Here is a 22293-nt window from a genome sequence, read left to right on the forward strand (position 1 = left end):
GGAAAATTCAAAAGGAATAAAATGAGTTAAGATTCAGACTTCAACAGCTGGCTTTGTCCACACAACGGGAGGCCCAGTGAGCACAGGGCAGACAAGCTGAGTTGTTAGTGTTGGGACCAGGATGTTATTTAAGACCTGCCTCGTTGGCTAAGGAGTTCAAGGGTCAGAAGGATTCCAGCAGCTGTACTTCCTTTCACAGAGTTCTGTCCAGCCTACCCTCCATTCCTGAGGCCTACACTGCATCCACCATGGTAAAGGCCATCAAACACTGGAAATCAGGAAGACGCGCTCTGAGAGGAGACAGGACCCAGACAGTCTTCTCTTTTCTTTAGCCCAAACGTAACCTTCTAACAAAGCCAGAGAAAAGCAGGAAACGAACTTTGGCAAGAAGACAAGGCAAGGAACTCTTTCAAGTTATTGACCCTTGAAAGTGGGTGTTTCCACTCTGTCTCCACTACATCTAATAGACTCATAACAAATTATGTAATGACAACTGTTATGCTCATCTCTTCTTTTGTTATTAGTTGCAAAAACTCTAATAATACCAGTAACAATCTGACATTTTACCAGGGGGAGAACTGCTTTGGCCAAACCGGCCTCCACCTTTATTTAGATTCGTAAACATTTGTGCTTTGCCAGCCTTCCCAAACACTCTCTAGGGCAGTGGTTCTCAACCTTCTGGCCCTTGAAATACAGTTCCTCATGTTGTGACCCAACCATAAAATTATTTTCGTTGCTACTTCATAACTGTAATGTTGCCACTGTTATGAATCGCAATGTAAATATCTGATATGCAGGATGGTCTTAGGCGACCCCTGTGAAAGGGTCGTTTGACGGACAAAGGGGTCGCAACCCACAGGTTGAGAACCGCTGCTCTAGAGCCTGCTGGTGCCTGCTAGTGTGTGTGTTAGAGCTTATCCCTCCCGGAGAGCTGGGTACATGGTTTTTAACGGGTTTATGTGCAGCATACACTTAAGACAGCAGCGGCAACAACACAGAATTCAGGAGGCACGTCCACATCTTCGCTTTTGTTGACTGACAACCAGATGTCACCTGGGTGAGATGTTTCCTCTGCCATCAGAACCTGAAAAGTGTAGGTCCTTTCTCTGAGGCCATATTTCCTGCTGCCTCAACACCACCTTTCCTCAATTACACCAGTAAATACATGGATGCTTTGAAAAATAAAAGCTATCTTCATTTTCAGTACATTATCATTTACACATAGTTAAGGTGACTTTGGATTTCTTACTTTCTGGGTTCCCACACAAAACTCTAGTTTTTAAAAGCTGTGACAGGCAGCCCAGGACAAATGCTCACAGATACATAATAAAGGAGAAAGTCAAACAAGTCATGGCAAACTCCCCAAATGTGGGAAATAAACACTTTTAATCAAAACCAAGAGATGGAGGGAAATAGCTTAATGTGCTGGAAAAATTATCTACAAGCAACAACTGAAGCCAAATTTCACACTGCCAGGTCCCAATGAAAGCTTCCGAGTCTGGCGGCTTTGGGGGTGGGCGGCGGTCACTTGCCCTCTCTGGGGCGCTCCCTCACTATTTGCAGTTCAGCATCTCTGGCTGAGGGTGGGGAGGGAAGGAAGGCCATGAGTTCCAAGGGTTCTGAGCAAATAGGGCCCCGGCCTTGTGCAACCACAGGGTTTCTTTGGAACCTCCTGCTCCAAACACCTAGTTCACACGTCAGTGGAGCAGAGCAGAGACAGTGCAGGGCCCCGAACGCTCACTAACGGCGGGTCTGTACCCTCGCTTTCTGCTTCAGATTCGTTCAGTCTCCTGTGATGTTGGAAATCATACTTCACCTGACTGGCTTCTATGTAGTCATACTTCAGGGAAGAATCCCAGAGTCAGAGATTAGCAGATGCCTGTGTTAGGCAAATTTCCTCCATCCCTGCGAGCCAGTTAAAAAAAAAAAAAAAAAAAAAAAAAAGGCTCTGGGTCCTGAGCCCTACAGAGCACACAAAACCCACTGACACAGCAACTGGAAATGAGACGGAGGGTACACAGAGCGGGGGACCCCTGTAAGGGTCATCTTTTCTATCCTCCATCTTATTGTCAAGGCAACAAACAGCACTGGGCTCCAGGTTTAAAAGCCACCACGTCTACTGCTCCCACTGACCCGAGATAACACAGAACTGGGTGTTATTCTAATACAGCCGGGACAGGTTCTGCTGGTGTGTTTGTGTTCATGTGGGCTTGTCAGCAGGAGGCAGGCCTGGAGGCAAGGAGAGAAGATGGGGCCCCCTCCTGTCTGCAGGGGTTCTGTCCATTCTCCGAGGAAGAAAGAGCCCACATCTCTTGCTCATATAACCCCTCAGCTTCTAGCACAGTGCCTGCCCGGCACATGGTTGTGACTCATGAGTTTCTCAGGACATGGAGGAACGGATGGATAGATGGAGGATGGCTGATTCACTGCTGTGTTCCCAGGGCTCAGGGAACCTGAGATGGCTGTGACTGAACACCTCGGGATTCAAAAGATTCTACAAAGATTGCGGGTAGACAAAAAGAAATATACATGGACCACAGTGGCACCATGCAGTCCCCACCTCATTATTCCTGCACTTTCTGAAGCCACAGAAGCAGATTGAGAAGACCAGTGCTCAAGGTTTTCCTTATTTCTGCAGCCACTTTTCCGCCAAGTTAGACTTATTACAACCTGTCCTCTTTATCAGTCATGTCTAAACCATTTCATCCCTTAACTGGGCTGTGTTGAAGAGTACCAAAGTGACTCTTCTAGATACGACAGCTAGAAAGATAGAATAAATGATACCAAGATGATGGATGGATGGACATATGATAGAATAAAAGAACGACAGAAAGATAGATCAACAGATATGGTTGGATGGATGGATGGATGGATGGATGGATGGATGGATGGTAGAAAGATAGCTGGATAGATAGGGAGGCGGGTGAACTGAGTTGGGATTGTGTGGATGCACAAATGTTACCTGCATTTCACTCATCAGGAACAACATTCCCACCTTGGCAGAGCAGAAGCCCCACCTATCTCACTTACTGTATCGTGTCGCTCTGATATCATCATACGCGGACTGACCCTGATGTTAGGTGGAGTGCACAGGTCTCCAGTCAGCGTCTCTGGCCCTCTCAACCAGGGGGGCAGAAGTTATGTTGGAGGAAAGAATAAACCACGGAGGGTCAGCCCTTCAGAAGTTTCCCTGAGTGTTTGGGACTCGAGTCGCTTTCTCCGAAGCCTTCTTTTAAGCAGCAGAAAGAGGAGGAAAGCGAGCAGAACACCGCGTGCTCTATTTTTATCTTTTCATGGAGTGCACAACTTGTCGATTTTCCCATGATAAACGTTCATCCCTTGCATGACTGACCCACACTGCCAAAAAGCAGCGCATAAAACACAGGCCATTTCTGCTGCCGAGCTAGCACGTCCCACAGAGACAGCCGGCTTCACACATCAAAGGGCAATGGGCAAAATGTGACAAAGGACTCTCAGAGATTCCCCTCTGGAAATGACAGGTTCCTCGTTTTTGCTAAAAACAGGTGACACACTGGCTTTAAATATCTTAAACCAAATAACGTTTAGGAAAACCACGGATGTTCCCTAGTCTCTGTAACCTACCAGGGGCCTTTCCGGCTGTGCTGCCTTGATATCCACGGCCTTTAGAGACCACACAATCCTTCCCAAACTGGTGTTTTCAGTCATTTCTACCAGTAGGACTGGGTCGCTGTTCTCCCGTTTCATCACGTGTCTATCAGAAGATGGCCTTTTCATGGAGGACACAGTGACATGAGTAAACATGTCACTCCATGTTCCACTCTCCCCTGTTCTGCCGCACTCAGGCTGGCTCACTCACGTATGCTCTTTCACACACGGACACGGCACCCGCCTCATCTCTCTGTACATGACGGAAGGACCACAGACCTGGTGACTGCATAGAAAGCAAATTCCCCAACACCTTTGTGAATGGCCAACAAGAATGAGGCTAACAATCTCTGAGGGGGGGCAGGCTTGGGATACTAAAACCTCGTGAGTCTGCCCAGGGTCACATAGGTCTGTTGTCTCTGTGTATATTTGGGAGACCTTGGCATCCCTGGGGACAGGACAGTCCTGGCTGGCGATGATGAGGCTGAGCATACAGGTTTAATTTATGACACTGACCACCACTTACTGTCTGTACTCACAGGTCCCACCCTCCATGCAACAAGGTCCAGGGTCCCATAAAAACACCCCCGTCCCCGAGGGAGCATCAGGAGGCTCATCCCCTGTCCCGGGCCCCAGGCCTGCTTGTTCTGAGTCTCCTCATATGGGATGACCGGACGTGACTGGGCCACCTGCCGGCTCTGGCACCAGCTCCTTAGAGTCACCTACCTGCCTGGGCAGCACCCTTGCTGGAACTGAGCCAGACACAGCTCTTAGCCCCTCAAACCCTCACTCAAGTCGAATGCTCAGCACGTTCACTGACCAGAGGTGAACAGAGACACACATTAATAATCACTTTTGCCAGAAACATCCTCCTCTCCGGGATACCGCCCTCTGAGTTGAGGACCCCTCTTCACAGTTCTCCACAGGCCGGCTCTGCATCTAGACCCACAGACATTATCTGCTTCTAGCAGAGCAAACGGAGAGAAGGCACTATCACTTCACGTTTCCAAAGATATGAAAGAAGCCTGTAACTGCTAGCACCACCAATGACCTGAAAAAAGCAAATGCACTCTGTCTTTCTCCAATTACCTCATTCTCTGGGAATAAAATGAAATTTGAAACCACACAGAGGTCCTGGTGCTGAAGGGAGAGCATTAGCATAAATATTGGCTTGGCGGAACTTACATTTTTCTTGCGCTCCCAGAACTGAAGTGCTGGCTTTATTTTTTTCTTCCCCTCCCTGCCTCATGCATTTTCTGGACATCAGCAGAAAACTAGTTTTGTCATCAGAAAACTACTCTGGCCTGGCTTTTAAATCTGGCTGCTGGCACCTATCGGAGAATTGATCAGGGATAACTACTTTTGACTTAAAAATCATGTAGTAAAAGTAAAATAACCAACTGCTAAAGAGAGATGGAACCAAAGGTCATCTTGTTTGCTAACAGAGCCGGCAGGCGACCCAAGTGCTCATTTTAATAACTGGGATGTGTGGTGTAAAGGGTGTTGCACCCATCGGTTCACTGCATTGTCATCAGCTCCCGTGTTCTGTTCTGATCACTCACAGTGGAAACAGGCAGACAGACCCCTGTAGCAAGAATGCACTCAGCCCAAAAGCACTGGCAAACTGAAGAGTCAATTCTCGGTCCCGGAGTCTTACTTTCTATCCTTACAGGTAATCCTGGTTTGAGTTCTTTGGTTGAATCTAACATCTGTAGGGATCTACAGTCTGGGCCAATTGGAGTAAACCAGTGGTCCCACCTCCCATTTACCCACATACCTTTCAGAGGTATCCCTGAAAGATGAGATATTTTTTTCTTTTTTAAATATAATACTCTTTTAACCTACGAATTATCCCCAGTCTTAAGACCTACCCTATTCTCCAGCCACACATGACCACCTTCATTACCCAGACACACCTTGAACTGCTACCTGTGGAGTCTCCCATGCTGTGCGTTCAAGGTTCTATTTACTTCACCTGAGGCAGAGCAAGCGTCCCCTGGCATGTACTGTCACTTCCTCCCTGTGCTCCTGGAGTCTCTGTTGTGTGCTCTGTTGTGTATACCAAGCTCAGAGTCATGTCATCTCCTCAACAGGAGCTTGAGACCCAAACAAGCAGAGGGCAGATGATTGTCTGACCAACGACTTCATGCAGTGCCTGGCTCCTCAGAGTTGCCTATCCAACATTTGTTCAATGGATAAGGAATTGCTGTGCCCAAGGGATTAAAACACATTCATCACGGTATAGTAGCAATAAAGAAGATATATGTGGTGTCCTTTTTCTTCAGAGAAAGCACTGATGTGTGTGAAAAATGCAGACAGTTCAAGAGCCGTTCGGAAATGGTTCCAAACTTCAGTCTGTGTCCAAACATTGTCCGGGGCTAAGCTATAAAAATGTAACCGAGGGAAACCTCCACCAGCGTAATTAGGCTTCACCTCCACCTGCAGGTTGTTTCCCAGAGGCAGGAAGAGAAATGGGAAATAATACCATCTAAGTCAGCGGTTCTCAACCTGGGGGTCGAACGACCCCTTCACAGGGATCGCCTAAGACCATGGGAAAACACATATATAATTACATATTGTTTTTGTGATTAATCACTATGCTTTAATGATGTTCAATTTGTAACAATGAAAATACATCCTGCATATCAGATATTTACATTGCGATTCATAACAGTAGCAAAATTACAGTTATGAAGTAGCAACGAAAATAATTTTATGGTTGGGGGTCACCACAGCATGAGGAACTGTATTAAAGGGTCAAGGCATTAGGAAGGGTGAGAACCACTGATCTAAGTGATGCTCGCCCTGGGCTCTGTCTGGATGCAGCTGCAGCACAAACCTGATGCAAGTGCCCAGAGCCCATGGAAGCTTTCTTCACGCACCTCCTCCTCCCTTGTACTGTGAGGGAGGGAAAAAGCCTCCACTCCCGACCTGGCTGAGGGGTGTCCATTCTTAACCACACCCTCCACCGTCACAGGAAGCCCTTTCTTTTGCTCTTCCGAGCTACTTACCTCTTCGGGGAAACCTTCACTCTCCAGCTCTGAACCCTCACACCACACACAACTGATCTTTCCTCTGTCTTCCCAAAGCTCTATTCAGGCCTAGTGCAATGTTTCCCCTGACTCAGAGGATGGTATGTACACCCCTCCCACTAGACTGTGAGTCTTTCCTGGGCAGAAACACTGTTTTCCATCTTCGTACGACCAGCTTCCAGCCCGCAGGATTGAGAAAGGGGGTGCTTGGTCAATGTCACCCGAATTGGTCCACATTTCCATTATCTCCTGCAGAAACTGCACCTACACCTTAAGCACCCTGTGGAGATCAGCCAAATGCAACTGTGAAAGCACTTTACCTCTTTCAGAACCAGCACGCATTTGCCTGGTCCCACCGACTGAGGTAGCTCTGCGATCCTCCCCTTGTTTAGGTAAGGGCCTGAGAAGCACCTGTGATTGATGAAGAGCTGAGGACAGCAGTATTTCCCATTGACAGGACCTGTGGGAAGAGCAACACAGCTGAGGCTTTAGGAAGCAACAAAAAACCTGCTTAGTCCACTTGGTTGGCAAAATTACCCAGAGGCACACTGTAACTTAATATCAGAACGTTTTATAGACACAATACTGTCTTAGAAATCCCGATTGTTTTTCTAGCATATAAAATAAATTTTCTGTTTACCATGCAGTATTCAAGACACACACAAAATGCAAAAATTAAGACAATGATAACTAAGGGGGGAAAAATCACATTGCATAGCTAAGTTCCCCTGTGTGTCCTACCCCAGAAATTCCTCTTAGAGGTAGCCACTACCCTGCATTGGTAGTTATCATTCCCATGAAAGTCTATAAATTCTACCACACACATATAGCACATATAGGTATGTGTGTAACAACAAGCCATATATATAAATATATATATACATATATATATATATATATTTAAAATACTCCATAAATGGTTTTCAGCAAAATTTGGTGGTTCAACATGAAGTTTTTGAGATCCACCCAAGTTGGTAAATAATTATCCAGAACATGTATTCATTGTTTTCACTTCATTTTTCATTATTCCATTGTAAGAATATATTACAATTGAGTTTTTCATTCTTTTATTGATGGACATTACGTTGCTTCCACTTTCTCAATGTCACCAACAGTGCTTTACTGAATACACTGTAAAAATCATCTGCGTATCTTTAGTTTTACTAGATATGGCCAAACTGTTCTCCCAGTGACTGCCCAAACGGATCCTCGAATAAGCAGTGTGAGAGGGCCTGGTCACCCACCCAGGCCAGCAGAGGCATTGCAAGGCTTCATTCTGCCGTTCTGATGGATGTGAAATGTTCCTTACAGGGGCTTTGATTTCCATTTCCCTCACTGTTCTTTCAACTTAGAAAGTGAACCAGGCAAGTGATTGGTCTAGTTCAGTGGTCAGCAAACTCATTAGTCACAGAGCCAAATATCAACAGTACTTCTTCAAAATAGACTCGCCCAGGCCGAAAACCGACTTCTGCGCATGGGCCATGAAGTTTCTTTTTTTTAAAAAAATATATTTCATTGATTTTTTACAGAGACGAAGGGAGAGGGATAGAGAGTCAGAAACATCGATGAGAGAGAAACATCGATCAGCTGCCTCTTGCACACTCCCTACTGGGGATGTGCCAGCAACCAAGGTACATGCCCTTGACCGGAATCGAACCTGGGACCCTTTAGTCCGCAGGCCGATGCTCTATCCACTGAGCCAAACCAGTCAGGGCTGGGCCACGAAGTTTCAATCGCACTGTACATGCGCCCGCACGTGGTATTTTGTGGAAGAGCCACACTCAAGGGGCCAAAGAGCCGCATGTGGCTCGCGAGCCGCAATTTGCCGACCATGGGTCTAGTTGTATCTGGAGCTGCCACGGGGAAAAGGAGAATTACTACACGGTAAGATGTCACTCCAAACTTCTTGATGCCTAAAAACACAGACTGAGGCTTCACTTTCAGCCAAGGTACTCAGGCTCTGCCACTGCTGCTCCAAGCTAAGCTACACTCACAGTGGCATTTCTGTAGAACAACTGTTATAATTAAGATGGTAATTTAACAATCCAGGAAGTTTTGTTCTCACGGGACTTCAACTAAAAACCAACAGGTAACAAGAGGGAGTAAAATAACAATTACAGACTCTGAATGAGTAGCAGACATGGTACTTTTAAAACCATTCTAAGTTTGAATGCTATACAACAGGCTAAAAACTTTAGTCTACAACTGCATTACACGGGAATTTTTTGGTAGGATTACTCTGCCCAGACCTTTAGGAAAAAATCATTTTAGTAAGTCTACTCATAAAACTGCTCTCTTTATGATAAAGATAACTTTAACTAATAGGGTTTTTCCACAGCATAAAGCTTTTAAACCTGGAATTCAGAGCAGGTTTCACTTTGACTAGAAAATAGAATTCTTAATCAAATATATTACTGAGTGTACCAACGTGTCTATAATCAGATTTGTGGTCAAAGGCTAATTCACATTTGCGTTTCCAAAGATCACTGTAAGATATAGGACTTTACATATTAAAAACATATTATTCACAACCAGTTATTCAAACACAGGGGGTTTTAAAAAAACGATTCAAAAGCCCACAGGGATTTAAGTATAAACCACTACGGTAAAAATGCAAGTGAAACTGACATAAAATGTAAAAAGGGAATGTCCGATAATTATTACTTTCAACTCCTTCTTTTTCTGCATGATTTTTCATGATACAGTCTTAAATGGGCTCATAATTTCTAATTAGCACATGGACCCTTTTCCTGTAGACCAAGAGAACTGTCTAGAGCTACTGACCAAAAAGCAGAAAAGAAGAGGCACAAAGAATTTAACTTAGAAAAAAACACACAGTTTTATAACGTTATCCATTAATAAGCAGCAACAGAGTACAAGAGAATAGGCTCAAAGCTGAAATATTCACATATTGACCTAAAAATATATTCATGTCTCCACTCATAACAACAAAGTGGGAAGTGACAGAGCACCCTAAAATGGGTTCATTTACCTGTGGTTTCCAGGTGAGGGAATAGACAATGGTCATGAGGTATTTTCTCAACAGGCACTGTGGATGTCAATCTGTTGATAAAGAAAACAAAACGCTCATGGGTTCACACTGTATGGAAAACCATTGCATTCCAAAGTCTTTTGACAACTTAAAGCGACTATTAGAGAAATCCAAGCTAGGAGTCTAGTAAGATAGGATGTGTGCATCTAGGAGCAACCTCACTAAGAATATATAAAAAGATGATTTAGATTGTGCTCAAATTCTTGTAATAACCCTAAGACACCTCACCCTTGAGTGGTCATCACTGATTAATGAGGTTCTTCTAGGTCACTCCTGGGCTGGTCTTTTGTTACAGAATTATAATAATGTCCTTAATGATATTTTAGACATGAAGAAACACCAACTTACACTGACTTTAATTAAAGTCAGATTTCTCTCTAATGTCTAATTGAAAACCACTTCTGCTGACCTTTGGTTTGGGGTGACTGTGTTTGTGTAGGTCATGGCCACACTGCGAAGAAGACCTTCAAAGAAAACCCATCAATGACGGTTCTTACAACGTGCAGCAGGCTTATTCTAAGACAAAAGTCTGCATTCTAGTTCAGTCAAAAGTTGCTGAATACATACAAAGCGATGTAGCCTTAGGGGAAAAAAGAATGGGTTTCACAGGGCGTCTAGGTTGGCTGGGTAGAAAACATACTTGAAAAGCTACATAAAGCTGAAGTAAACCAATAGGAGAGATATAAGTTGGGTCGTCTATGGCACTGGTTCTCAAAGTGGGGGCCTCTAAACTGGCAGATCAGTGTGACCTGGGAACTTGTTAGACATGCTGAGTTGGGTGTTTTGGAGATGGGCGCCTAGCTGCCTGTGTTTGATGAACAGTCTGGTGACTGATGCAAAGAAAGGGTGAAACCCGCTGATCCACGGACTGCACATTTAGGAGTTGGGTATTCAAATATGGATTCAATGATGAAACCATTATTTTATTATTTATTCTCTATTTCAATGTTGGAGTCACATTATTAACTTGATACACTGTTTAGAAATGAATGTGCAAGAAATTCTGTTATCCACATTTCAATAACAATGCAGCTATTATTCAATTTCATTTTATTTAAATTTAAACATGAAAAATGCGGTTTTTAATTTCATTTCCATCTGTAGATTAAAAAAACAGAAAGGCTTGGCAAGGGATATGTATGTTAGTATATTTTAGATATTTTCCAATATATAAAACTGTTACCCCCAGTTACAAGTTTCCAAAAACACACTGCTGGCATCTGCACAGGATGCCCAAATACCCTTTTTCCTCATAAAATTTCAACTGAAATGTGAGATAATCTATACTTATTCAATAATATAGGACCTATGAATTTTATACACTGAATCCAATTTAACTGTCCTAAAAACGCTGAGAAATAGGTATTTTTACAATTGAGATGAAAAAAAAATTAAAGCAACTTGCAAAAGTACACCCAGTTGGGAGGTGGCCAAGCTGAGCAGCAGCCCTGAAGTCTCTCTCAGCAGGCTCAGCCATAACTAGTGGCGAGGAGCATAGTAGGTGGGGCTTTGTGGCCTCTAGGGCATTAAGAACCACTATCACAGAGAGCCATCTATATATATAAAGAGCCAGGGGCTGTCACATCCAAAACAACAGAACAGATGACTGAACAGACTGAGTGGGGCAACCAGGCCAGCAAGGGGGTTAGTGAGGGACAACCAAACGACTGAACAAGCAGGCTGCGTGGGGCAACCAGGCCAGCAGACGGGGGTAGTGAGGGGCAACCAGGCTGGCAGGGGGGCAGTGAGGGGCAACCAGGCTGGCAGGGGGAGCAGTTGGAAGTGACCATGCTGGCAGGGGAGGCAGTTAGGGGCGACCAGGCTGGCGGGGGGGAGGGGGGTTGGGGGCAACCAGGTTGGCGAGGGGTGGGAGCAGTTGGGGGTGTCCAGGCCAGCAGGGGGGATAGTTAGGGGAGATCAGGTCAGAAGGCAGAGGCATTTAGGGGTGATCAGGCTGGCAGAGGGGCCAGTTAGGGGCAATCAGGCAGGCAGGCAGGTGAGCAGTTAGGAGCCAGTGGTCCTGGATTGTGAGAGGCAGTCGGACATCCCCCGAAGGGTCCCGGATTGGAGAGAGTGCAGGCTCGGCTGAGGGGAACCCTGCCCCCTATGCATGAATTTCGTGCACCAGGCCTCTAGTCACTAATAGTGAGAGAGACTAGGGCAGCCATGGGCAAACTACGACCCACGGGCCAGATTCGGCCCGTTTGAAATGAATAAAACTAAAAAAAAAAAAAAAAAAGACCACACCCTTTTATGTAATGATGTTTACTTTGAATTTATATTAGTTCACACAAACACTCCATCCATGCTTTTGTTCCGGCCCTCCGGTCCAGTTTAAGAACCCATTGTGGCCCTCGAGTCAAAAAGTTTGCCCACCCCTGGACTAGGGTGTCCTTCGGTATACTAAAGTGGAATCAAAGTGAGAATTACAATTTGGAGTAGAAGTTCCTTCAGAAGCACGCCCTGTGCCTTGCACAAAATAGGTGCACAGTAAATCACAGATATATTTTACTGTCATCTTTACTACTGTGCTATGTGTTAGACTAACTCTAATAACAACAGCCATGCTTCCCATCCTCTATAAAGACACTCCATAGTTTATCAGTTCATTTTTGAAAACTAAACAAGCAGAAAAACAAAAAAGAAAAACTTACTGTTTTTCTGGTTGCACAACTGCAATCTTTCTCTTCTGTTGTGCTGTAAAACAGGCAAAAAAAAATCAGCTTGGTTAACTAGTTGGGTAAAAGCATTTCAAAAAATGGCTTTAAAGCTGTTAGTTTTAAAGTAACAATTTAAATACTGAAAAGTTATTTCATTCATGCCACAATTTTATCTTAATTGCTTCAAGCATAAAATAGACTTTGACTTATCAGAAATGAGGTCTAAATAGAATTTAGTACATTTAATCTTATCACTACACACTGTCTATTTCACTTTAAAATGTGATTTAATAAGAAAGAAAAATAGCACACATATCATACCTCACATGAACACACCTGGTAAGATGAATTGTTGCAAGTACAATTATCCAGATGACTTTTTTCCCCAAAGAAAGTGTGATAAGTCAAATAATGTTACCATAACGGCTACTCCCAAATTAGGATTAGAGGCATGTTCTTAAACTAAAACATTTTATTATTGAAAGGAGGGTTGGTATCTACCAAATGTGTCTATGAAATAGTAACATAAAGCAGTCAATAATAATTTTTTTGAAAAGAACATTCCCTTTCATATTTATAATTGATTAGAACCACCTTAACAAAGACAGATCAGAGCTTTTGGCATCTATTTTGGTAAAAATATTCCTGAAATTTCCAATATAAGCATAAATTAATCCCAACAAAACCTCTGAAGCTGTTGAGAGTTGGTGGGTTTAGGCTTAGAGGGAAAAATAAAAAAAAAAAACAATGACTTGAGATTGAAATAATTATCCTGGGCTCAAAATTTTAGAAATATGTTAAAGTGAGGGTAATATATTACTCTCATTAGCTCAGTCTCACTAAACAGTATGGTATCTGAGAGATAAGAATCCTTTAAAATTCATTTTGCCTACAATCAGAGCTACGTTGTTTATTTCACACAGTGTCCTACCCTAGTCTTGATGAATATCGATTAGGAGGACTCTAGCTAAGTTCCCTTCAAAATCTGTTGACATCGGGAAACATCAGGAAATAAAAGGCCAACTGCGAGATGGAACTTTCTCTGTAGCAATGCTCTGAAATTCTACATAAGTGATCCACATGTACATTTAGTGTACATGTAATATACACTCAAGTGTACTGCTAGAAAGAAGTAAAGCTAGCATATAAATTACATTTTAAATACAAGAAATATAATCTGTGTCATAAAAATTAAAACCCCTTAGCTTTAAGGAACCAAAATTTTAAATAATATTTTTGATACACCTATGGTAGAATATTTAATGCCAAGGTTTATTAGGTTTGAAGATTTTCAAGTGGTACCTTTTCAAGATAATGACCTATTATTATAAAAATGTACCTTAAAACACACTGTTGTACATACAGGATGTCCCCAAAGAAAGTATGCACACTTTAGCAGGTGACAGCTCAATTTTCAAAATCAAATGTATTTTAATAAACACTGCCTTTATAATTATTTGCAATGTGTGTATACATTTTTTGGGACACCCTATATTTAAGTGTGTGTATTGTGGGATTGGTTAACCACTAATATTGTTTTTTCCCCCACTAATATTGTTTTAAGTTGGTACTGGATGTGATGTAATGCTCTTTTCAAAGTACAGTTGAAATCTCACTGGTCAATTAGTGCTAATAGTAGTTAAGAGTTTATATCTATGTCACTAAATTATTGGGACCAATTATGTATGACTCCTTTGGGATAAACCTCATGAGAAAATGTAGTCCTTTCTCAGATATGCTAATATAAAAATATAGTAGTTAGTCTAATTTTTTTAATAAACATAATGAGCTGTATACAAAACAGAGAGAAGATTCCAGATATTTATTTTTGCCTCTCTGTGACCTTCAATTGTCCCGTCATTGTGACATAGTTTATCAATCTGTGAAATGTTCATCTCATGCACTTAAAGAATAAATGAGATTTAAAAAATCGGTGCTCTGTGGGAAATTTAAAACCTTTTCTTTGTTTACAACTTGGCTATACTATCTTAACAAAATTTCCTATTTATTCATGCCAACCCTGGAGGTTATCCATCTGGGCTCCAAACTAGGCCATACTTACGGACTATTTTGTGAGGTGTAGTCAAAGGGTAAGAATTCGCTTCACACCAGCCCACTGGGAAGATGTCCATGGATTCAACATCAACAATAAACTCTGGAGCAGGAGTCTGCAGACCTGCATTGAAAAGTTAAGACAATAGGTACAAACAGGTTCTACCAAAAAAGACACTGAGGAAGAAAGGAAAATACTGAGCATCCCTGAGACTGAGGAAAATATACTCCTGGATATTAAACACAAAACTGACAATAGCCTTATGACAGACACAAATGCCTGAAATATAAAACAGCAAGAGCACAAGGGGTTCAAATAGGGTGGGGGAGGGGGTGGACAGGAGAGATCTTCGGACTGAAAATGGGAGGAGGAAGTAACCCAGAAACAATGGCATCAAAGCCAGAAAAGCTAGAAGAGGGAACAAGTCTCTTTCTTTCCTAAGAATAGCTTTGAAATTAGAGAAATGTGGCTGAGCTTCAGGTTTGTGGCCACAGGGCACACCTTTAAGCCACCAAGACATTCTTCACCCAGCACCAAGCAAAGATCAGCCTTTAGCTAATGAAAGTTAAACATGACTTTCTCTATAACACCAATTATGAGCAGTGAAAATGACACAATTTCTCTAGGGAACATGTTCCTTTATAAGTTTGATTGGAGTTGATTATTTTGAACTCAGTTTGCGGCTTGCAGACTTTGGCCATGTCACACCACAGTCTGTATGTAGTATTGTCTTTTTAGTGGGGATCTGCCTACTTCCTGTTTCATAATCATAATAATGCCTGTGATAAATCAGCATCATAGTGGAGCCTCTGAAAAGGAGGAGAGATCTGGATGCAATACCTGCATTAGCTAAAGTTTCAAGGAGCTCTAGCTACTGTGAGAATAAAATTAGAATCCAGAAAACTAGTGAAAAGAAGAAAATTCTACTCTGAATCAATAGTCCTTTAAAAAAAAAAAAACACTCTGAGAGAAGATACTCTTGAACCAAGAATCAAAAGATAAGGGACCTATTAATAGAGAGTGACTAATGGGCTCTGACCACTTAAATCTTAATTTGGTTTGGTTTCTTCACTGAGAACCAAGATGAAAATAACACAGTAGAGCCTCGCACACATCCAGGTCATCACACGACATCTGATGATTTTTTAATCATATCACCTCAAAAACTTAACTTCCTAAAGCTAAATACCAGCAAACACAAAATGTGAGCTACAGTTATATTGATTCCCAACTTCTCAAATCTCATTCTAGAATAGACATTGTGAAAACAGAGTATGTTATTTGATCAGTGGAGGTTCCCAATTAAGTGTCAAACCAAGATAGTGATGCATATAGTGCAATCTGAATGCAGATTCTGGTATATGTGAGCACTGAAAACAGATTCGTAGACACACATATTATCATTGCTATTAGTCACTTTAAACTTTTGATTTGTTCTCGAAGAAAGCAATTACTGTTATTATCAATCTTAACCTACTTTTTGCTTAATTCTCCTATAATTTAAAAGATATATGCTAAATAAATGCAATCATGTTTATAGGGATTACTTTGGAATAGAAATCATTTGTCTCATACAACTCAACTGTGAAAATTAATAAACAGAAACCTCATTTAAATTTTGTAATTAATTTGAGAGAGAGAAAGAAAGAGAAGCGTGTATTTGTTGTTCCACTTGTTTATGCATTCGTTGGTTGATTCTCGTATGTGCCCTGACCAGGACGAACCTGAAAACTTGGCATATCCAGATGACACTCTAACCAGCTGAGCTACCTGGTGAGGGCAAACAGAAACCTCATTTAGAATGGAGGTTAGAAGAGAGAACTCTCACCCAAGTGTCACTCAATATGCACTCACTGCTGATCCCAAAGGAAGAGAGCTACCTGCATCTGACAGGAAGTGGTACTACTGTACCACCTCACAGGAAGAAGCGTCTTCCTTGCCCAGTAACAGCTCAGTCCATGAGAGACCACAGCAACTCAGTCAATGAGAAGTCACTATACTTGAACTTTCAGTTGCCTCCAATGGACTCTTCCTTTACAACAGCCCCTCCCAACTCCATAAATATTTCTCTCCTTTGTTTCTGAACTTCCATGGTGTGCCATTAGGCCACATATCCAGAATTACAATTTTTTGTTGTTCCCAAATATGCCCATTTTGATGAAGAAATATCTGTCTATTTGTTCAAGGTCAACACAATCAATATTTAACCTATTTGTCAAATAAGTAACAAGACATTCCAAACAAACAAAAGGTAAAGAAACTCTCCAAGTAGCTCAAAGGTAGAAGTGATTTTTCTTGTCCCCAAGGGCACACAATTCTCCAGAGGTTGCAATGAAGAGGGTTGTTGGGTTATTTCCCCATTACACAGGGGATGAAGATGTTCTAGTCTTCAAACTCACAAAAATAGTGTGTGTTTCTCAGTTACTCAACAATTTTGCTCACAAATTGAATTCAGCTGCTAGATATGTTTCTATTTCCATATTTACGTTTAGGTACAAATGACATTTTCAAGGTCAAAGTGGCATAAACTGAACTTTATAGCTTATTCCTTCCTGAATTATGACTTTTGTCTTCCAATGTTCTGCTAATTCAAACATCACATCATATTAATGCTTTAATATATACACTCTGTAACAATGTATACATTAATACATTTCTAAGGCTGTCTTTACAGTACTTTAAAATTCTTTGATCATGCTTTCCATTCAATTAAGCAAATATTTATGAGCTGCAATGTGTCAGCTACCATATCCTCAAGAAAGTTATAGTCCTGTCTTCCTTCCACCCCCAAATCTAGCCCATTAAGGCAAAAATTAATGGAAAAGTGGGTTCTTTGTCATCCAGGAAAGATTTCCAATCCTGTTCTGAATGATGGTACCAATTCTTTATTTCTCTTTATCAACCTTGTGAATCTGGATACACTGGCTGGACTCGGAATAGTTTTTTAGAACATAATCTCTTATAATCCATTAAAAATGTATACGGTGCTCTTTTCTTGATTATTCTAGGATTGCCAAAACCACGTATGCAAAGCTAGATGCTCCAGTAAGGACCGCTGTAACATATTTATCATTTCACAGGAAAATCTCTTATAAATGACACAAGACCATGGCTCAATCTCTGACTTTATTTATGCTGCATCAAGTCAATATGGACTCTACTTATTTGTTCTTTTTTTTTTTTAAATATATTTTATTGATTTTCTCACAGAGAGAAAGGGAGAGAGACAGAGAGCTAGAAACATCGACGAGAGAGGAACATCGATCAGCTGCCCCCTGCACACCCCCCACCGGGGATGTGCCCGCAACCCAGGTACATGCCCTTGACTGGAATCGAACCTGGGACCCTTCAGTCCGCAGGCCGACGCTCTATCCACTGAGCCAAACCGGTTTCGGCACTTATTTGTTCTTATCCAGATCCTTCATTTAAAAAAAAAACTTCAGGAAGCCTAAACCTCCATCTATGGAGAAGAAATTAACTATCACACATCCATAAGATGGAATACCCTGCCGCTATGAAAACGTATAAGAAACCTCTTTATATACTTATATGTAAAAACATGTATGTATAGTTGAATACACAGTGTTCCACAGGGTGCAGAATACTCTGTATACACAGTAGGCTACCATCTGTTTAAAAAAGAAAAATAACATATTTTTATATGTGCATGAAATAAATCTGGAAAAGCAAAATACTAATCCAGTGGGTGTCTGCTCAAAAAAGAACTGAGTGGCTGTAGGCTGAGGAGACAGGAGAGGTAGAGAGAATCTGACTAAAGATAGTTTCACTTATTTGGGGCCTTTGTGAATGAATTACTGATTTTACAATGACAACCTCACTATCATCACAATAAGAACAACACAACACAAGATATTCAGAGCAGGAGGAGTATGGATACACCCTAGCATACATGAATACAGTATTGCCATATAGGTCAGATTAATGAAGGACAAACCTGCCCTTAAAAGGGAACAAAGCTAAACTAGGAATTATTTCACTGCTAAGAGGAGAAGGACTTTCCATACTCACAAAGCAATTGTACAAGCACCTAAATTTGTAAGAATCACTTTGGAACCTTAAAAACATATTGCAATTTGCTGTATCCAGAGACTGTGTCCTCAGACCAGAGGCTACCCTCCACTTCTACAAAACCCCACTTGCCCTTCTAATTACAGGGACTGTATCAGGGTTCAATCCAGCAGATGACTCCGGCCCTTGCCATTGACTGTGACCTATTCTACTCAGAACATCGGATGAAAGAAAGAGATGGTTTGTGATGACGCTGAAATCTTGGAAACACAATTTTCATTCCCATTTTATAGATCAGTAAACTGAGGTGCAGAGAAAGATCAAACAGCCAGCAAGTGGCACACTCAGGTTTCCAATCCAAGTAGTCTAGTTCCAGAGCCTCAGAAAGCATTTAAGGTGGGCAGCTTTCTCTTCCTCTCCCTTCTCTCCCCTCCCCTCCCTTCATCTCCCCTCTCCTCCCCTTCCCTCTCCTCTCCTCTCCTCCTGTGCTTATTGTTTCTGATTTATCTAGCAAGCCATATTCCTCTTAGGGCCCCATATCCCTTCTGCAGAATTCCATTACGAGGTAATCATTGCCACCTACCACAAAGGTGAAGAGCCAGATCTACCCTCTCTCTACAGGCAGATGATGTCAGGCTCAGATCTTTTGAACTAGAATGTGGTCAGTCAGGAGTCACAATCATCACAACGGCAGCTTGAAAGCCCAAACTTTGCTTTGGTTCCTGCTACAAAGCCTCCTGGAACCTCCATCCAAAGGCCTTCCTCCCAGATTCTCATTTTGTTGCGACAGCCAGAGCCAGTTCTGTTGCTGGCTACCAAGTACCTGTCTAACTGCTCCATAGCTTGGGGGACAAAGCAGATTTGTTGTGACGAAGGCCTGCTCCCAGGGACAGCTCCCACTGCAGGGCCACCCTCTCTGACTGCAGGAAATTCTGCCCCATACCCTGATCTGCTGAAGCAGCTCCCCGCAACAGTGCCTCCTGCAGGCCATACCTTTTTAAAGGTTTTAACCCACTCACATTGACTAGAATGTGTAATTCTAGTGTAATTAGAATTGTGTAATTCTTTTCACATTTGCATTTCCCTTTGTTTCATTTTAGCAAGTCTCGCGAAATGCTTTTTAACCACCTGACTTTTTCACAAATTATAGGAAGGCTTAAGGGGCAGTTTTCTGCACCTGGTCTCCTAAAGAGAAGAGGTTGACTCACAAACGTTTTCTTTGAAACCTGCCACACTCTGCCCATATGACCTCTTAGAGTCCATTACAAACTCCAGTGTGCGTGTGAATCACCTGGGGAGGGGACTTTAAAAGGCAGACCCCCAGGAATCTACATTTTAGTAGGACTCCCGTTGATTGTTGGTTATAATATGGAAGGTAGTTTCCTGATACTGAACCAAGCATATGGAAAAACTGACCAAGAAGTCTTCGGATTTTAGCTGACAAGTATAAAATACCTCTTGTCGTTTCAAAATTTGGTTCGCAAAACAACCGTTCTTAAGGGGCTGCTGTATCTTACATCACTTTCTCATTAGGGACCACAGATTTTATTTATTTCTCATGTCGATTCAGCAAACACTGCATGAGCGCATGAACTCGTGTACAAACACTATGCTATGTGATAGGCTATAGGCGAGGACGGGAGCACAGCCCTGTGCAATGGCTCACAGCACCAATCACAGTACATTTCAGCATTTAATACCAAGAAGAAATGAGGTTTTAGGACCCACAGAACTGAAAAACTGGAGGTACAGAAACTGGAGGTGGAGTCCATTCTTGACTGACATCGTGGGCAAGAAAGCATAATCGGTATCTCAAGCAGAAAGGGACTGTAGCAGGAAACTAGGTGACTATAAGATCCTTGGGAGGGATGGATGACAGAGGTCATGAGCCCCACAATGGACTATTTTAAGGCCACTGTGGCATCCCATGGGCAGGAAGCCATGATCTGTGGCCTGCCACTGGCTCCAGGCCCTCTCACAACTCCAGTTTGTGAGGAAACACTGGAACTGCTGCAGCACCCCAGAGACCCTTGGAGCTTAGGAACAGAAATGGACGCACCAAGTCCAGCTGCTAACACTCCCAGGGCCTTGCTTTCCAGCAGGAGCAGCAGCAGGGAGGTCGCCTCTGCTTCATTCTGCCCTTCGAAGCTCACATGAGTAGACACCAGCGATGGAGCCTGTTTTGAACTCAGTGCACTATCATGTATGGGCATCTGGGAGTTAATTTTAAGGTCCCCAGCCCCTGCAGGCAGAGAGGAAGGTGGACTGTGGTGCTGAGAGCCAATCAGCCATCCCAGCACCCCCTCTTTCCACTTAATTGTGAAAGAATCTGTGTTGTGTGGAAATCAAACACACAAGATCTTCGGTTCCATAATGAAATGTTGGAGGCTTATTCTCTTCAGCAAGTTAGCGAAGAAACAGTAAGTTTCATTTTTAACATGAAGTAACAAAGCAAGACATGCGTTGTTAGCTCTGCTCACATGTCGGGCATGTCAGTGGATAAACGGGAGGCATGTTCAGTAATGACTCACACTCCTGATATGGCGGTGTCATGCCCCTTCCCCTTAGTAATTTCCTTTCCTATCTCCATTTTCCCCTCACATTCAGTCTTACTCTTGTGAAGAAGTGTAATATACATTTCCATCCCTTGCTTTGGTTGTTTTTGTTTTAATGATGTTTTCTTTATATGTAAGTTCCTCCGCAGTCATGTGAAATTCCCCTAACCACTCCCCTGCCAGCCCGATTGCCCCCAACTGTCCTCCCCTGCAGGCCTGGTCGCCCCCAACTGCCTTGCCCTGCTGGCCTGATCACCACAACTGCCCTCCCCTGCCAGCCATCTTGTGGCTGTGGATGCCGCCATCTTTGAGGGCATGGCAGTCAATTAGCATACTCCCTCCTTATTGGCTGTGGGCGCCACCATCTTTGTGATGGTGTGAGGGTCAATTAGATTATTCTCTCTTTATTAGATAGGATGCTTAGGCTGGTACACACGATTACCTAGAGCAGAGTATTACCATAGAGAAAGCATGACAATGTCCTTCTCAAAATACAAAGCCCCTTCATCAGAAACTGCCCTTGCTATCAGCAGCTTGTGAGAGCTTGAGATTCTTTCCAAATATGCACCTAAAATATTACACAAATTTCATATATTTTATTCATTGCTCCCCCTTCAACATCAGCTCCTTTATAGACACTTAAAGAATGATCTGACTTCAAGAGAAGTGAAATATTAAATAAAAATCACCCTTTCAATGACCTACAAGTGGTCAATTAGCCATGTGTTGAAAATACTTCAAATCAATTTAATGCACAAATATAACTGAAAAATTGTTATGAAGTACTTTATAAATTCAAAGTGTCGAATAAATGGTCTATAATCAGCATCACCATCATCATAAAAGTACTCAACAGGCACAAAGTGACCGTAGTGAATCGCTAACATTTTGTCCCCAGGACTGAGGAAAGAAAACACTATTACATAAAACTGAAATAATGAGAAATAAATACCAGCAAGATTGCTATTATATCAAACAGTAAATCTTCAGTAAGGGCCCAAACCAAAACCTAACAAAAACCCCACAAAATTTTAGACCATTCAAGGAGATTGAGTGGAATTTAATTTATCTGATGAGGCAAATGCATAATTTTGACCAATAATTCCAGGTAGATGATAGTCAACAGATTGTTTAAATATTTTTCTTTAAATGTGCAAGGCCTGGAAAAATGGATAACTTACTTTCTGACCTGCTTCAGAAGACTAAGTCATTACTACAGAATGGAAGCACTCTGAAGAATAAGCAAAAGAGCTGCCATGAACTGACTTGTATTTTTTTTGCTATA

The 22293-nt window shown here is 42.3% G+C and overlaps 1 protein-coding gene across 1 annotated transcript in view; it reads right to left on the bottom strand.

Moving 5' to 3' along the window:
* The window catches only part of SFMBT2 (Scm like with four mbt domains 2), a 219919-nt gene that overhangs the window by 25200 nt on the left and 172426 nt on the right, over positions 1-22293 (bottom strand). The window contains exons 12-15 of the mRNA XM_081091132.1: positions 14434-14547; positions 12366-12408; positions 9652-9722; positions 6980-7119 (exon numbers count right to left, since the gene is read on the bottom strand). Of these exons, the coding sequence (XP_080947258.1) occupies positions 6980-7119; positions 9652-9722; positions 12366-12408; positions 14434-14547 (368 nt within the window). The remainder of the gene's footprint in view (positions 1-6979; positions 7120-9651; positions 9723-12365; positions 12409-14433; positions 14548-22293) is intronic.

Source organism: Myotis nattereri, assembly GCF_964212035.1.
Source record: "Myotis nattereri genome assembly, chromosome: 1".
Lineage (NCBI taxonomy): Eukaryota > Metazoa > Chordata > Mammalia > Chiroptera > Vespertilionidae > Myotis > Myotis nattereri.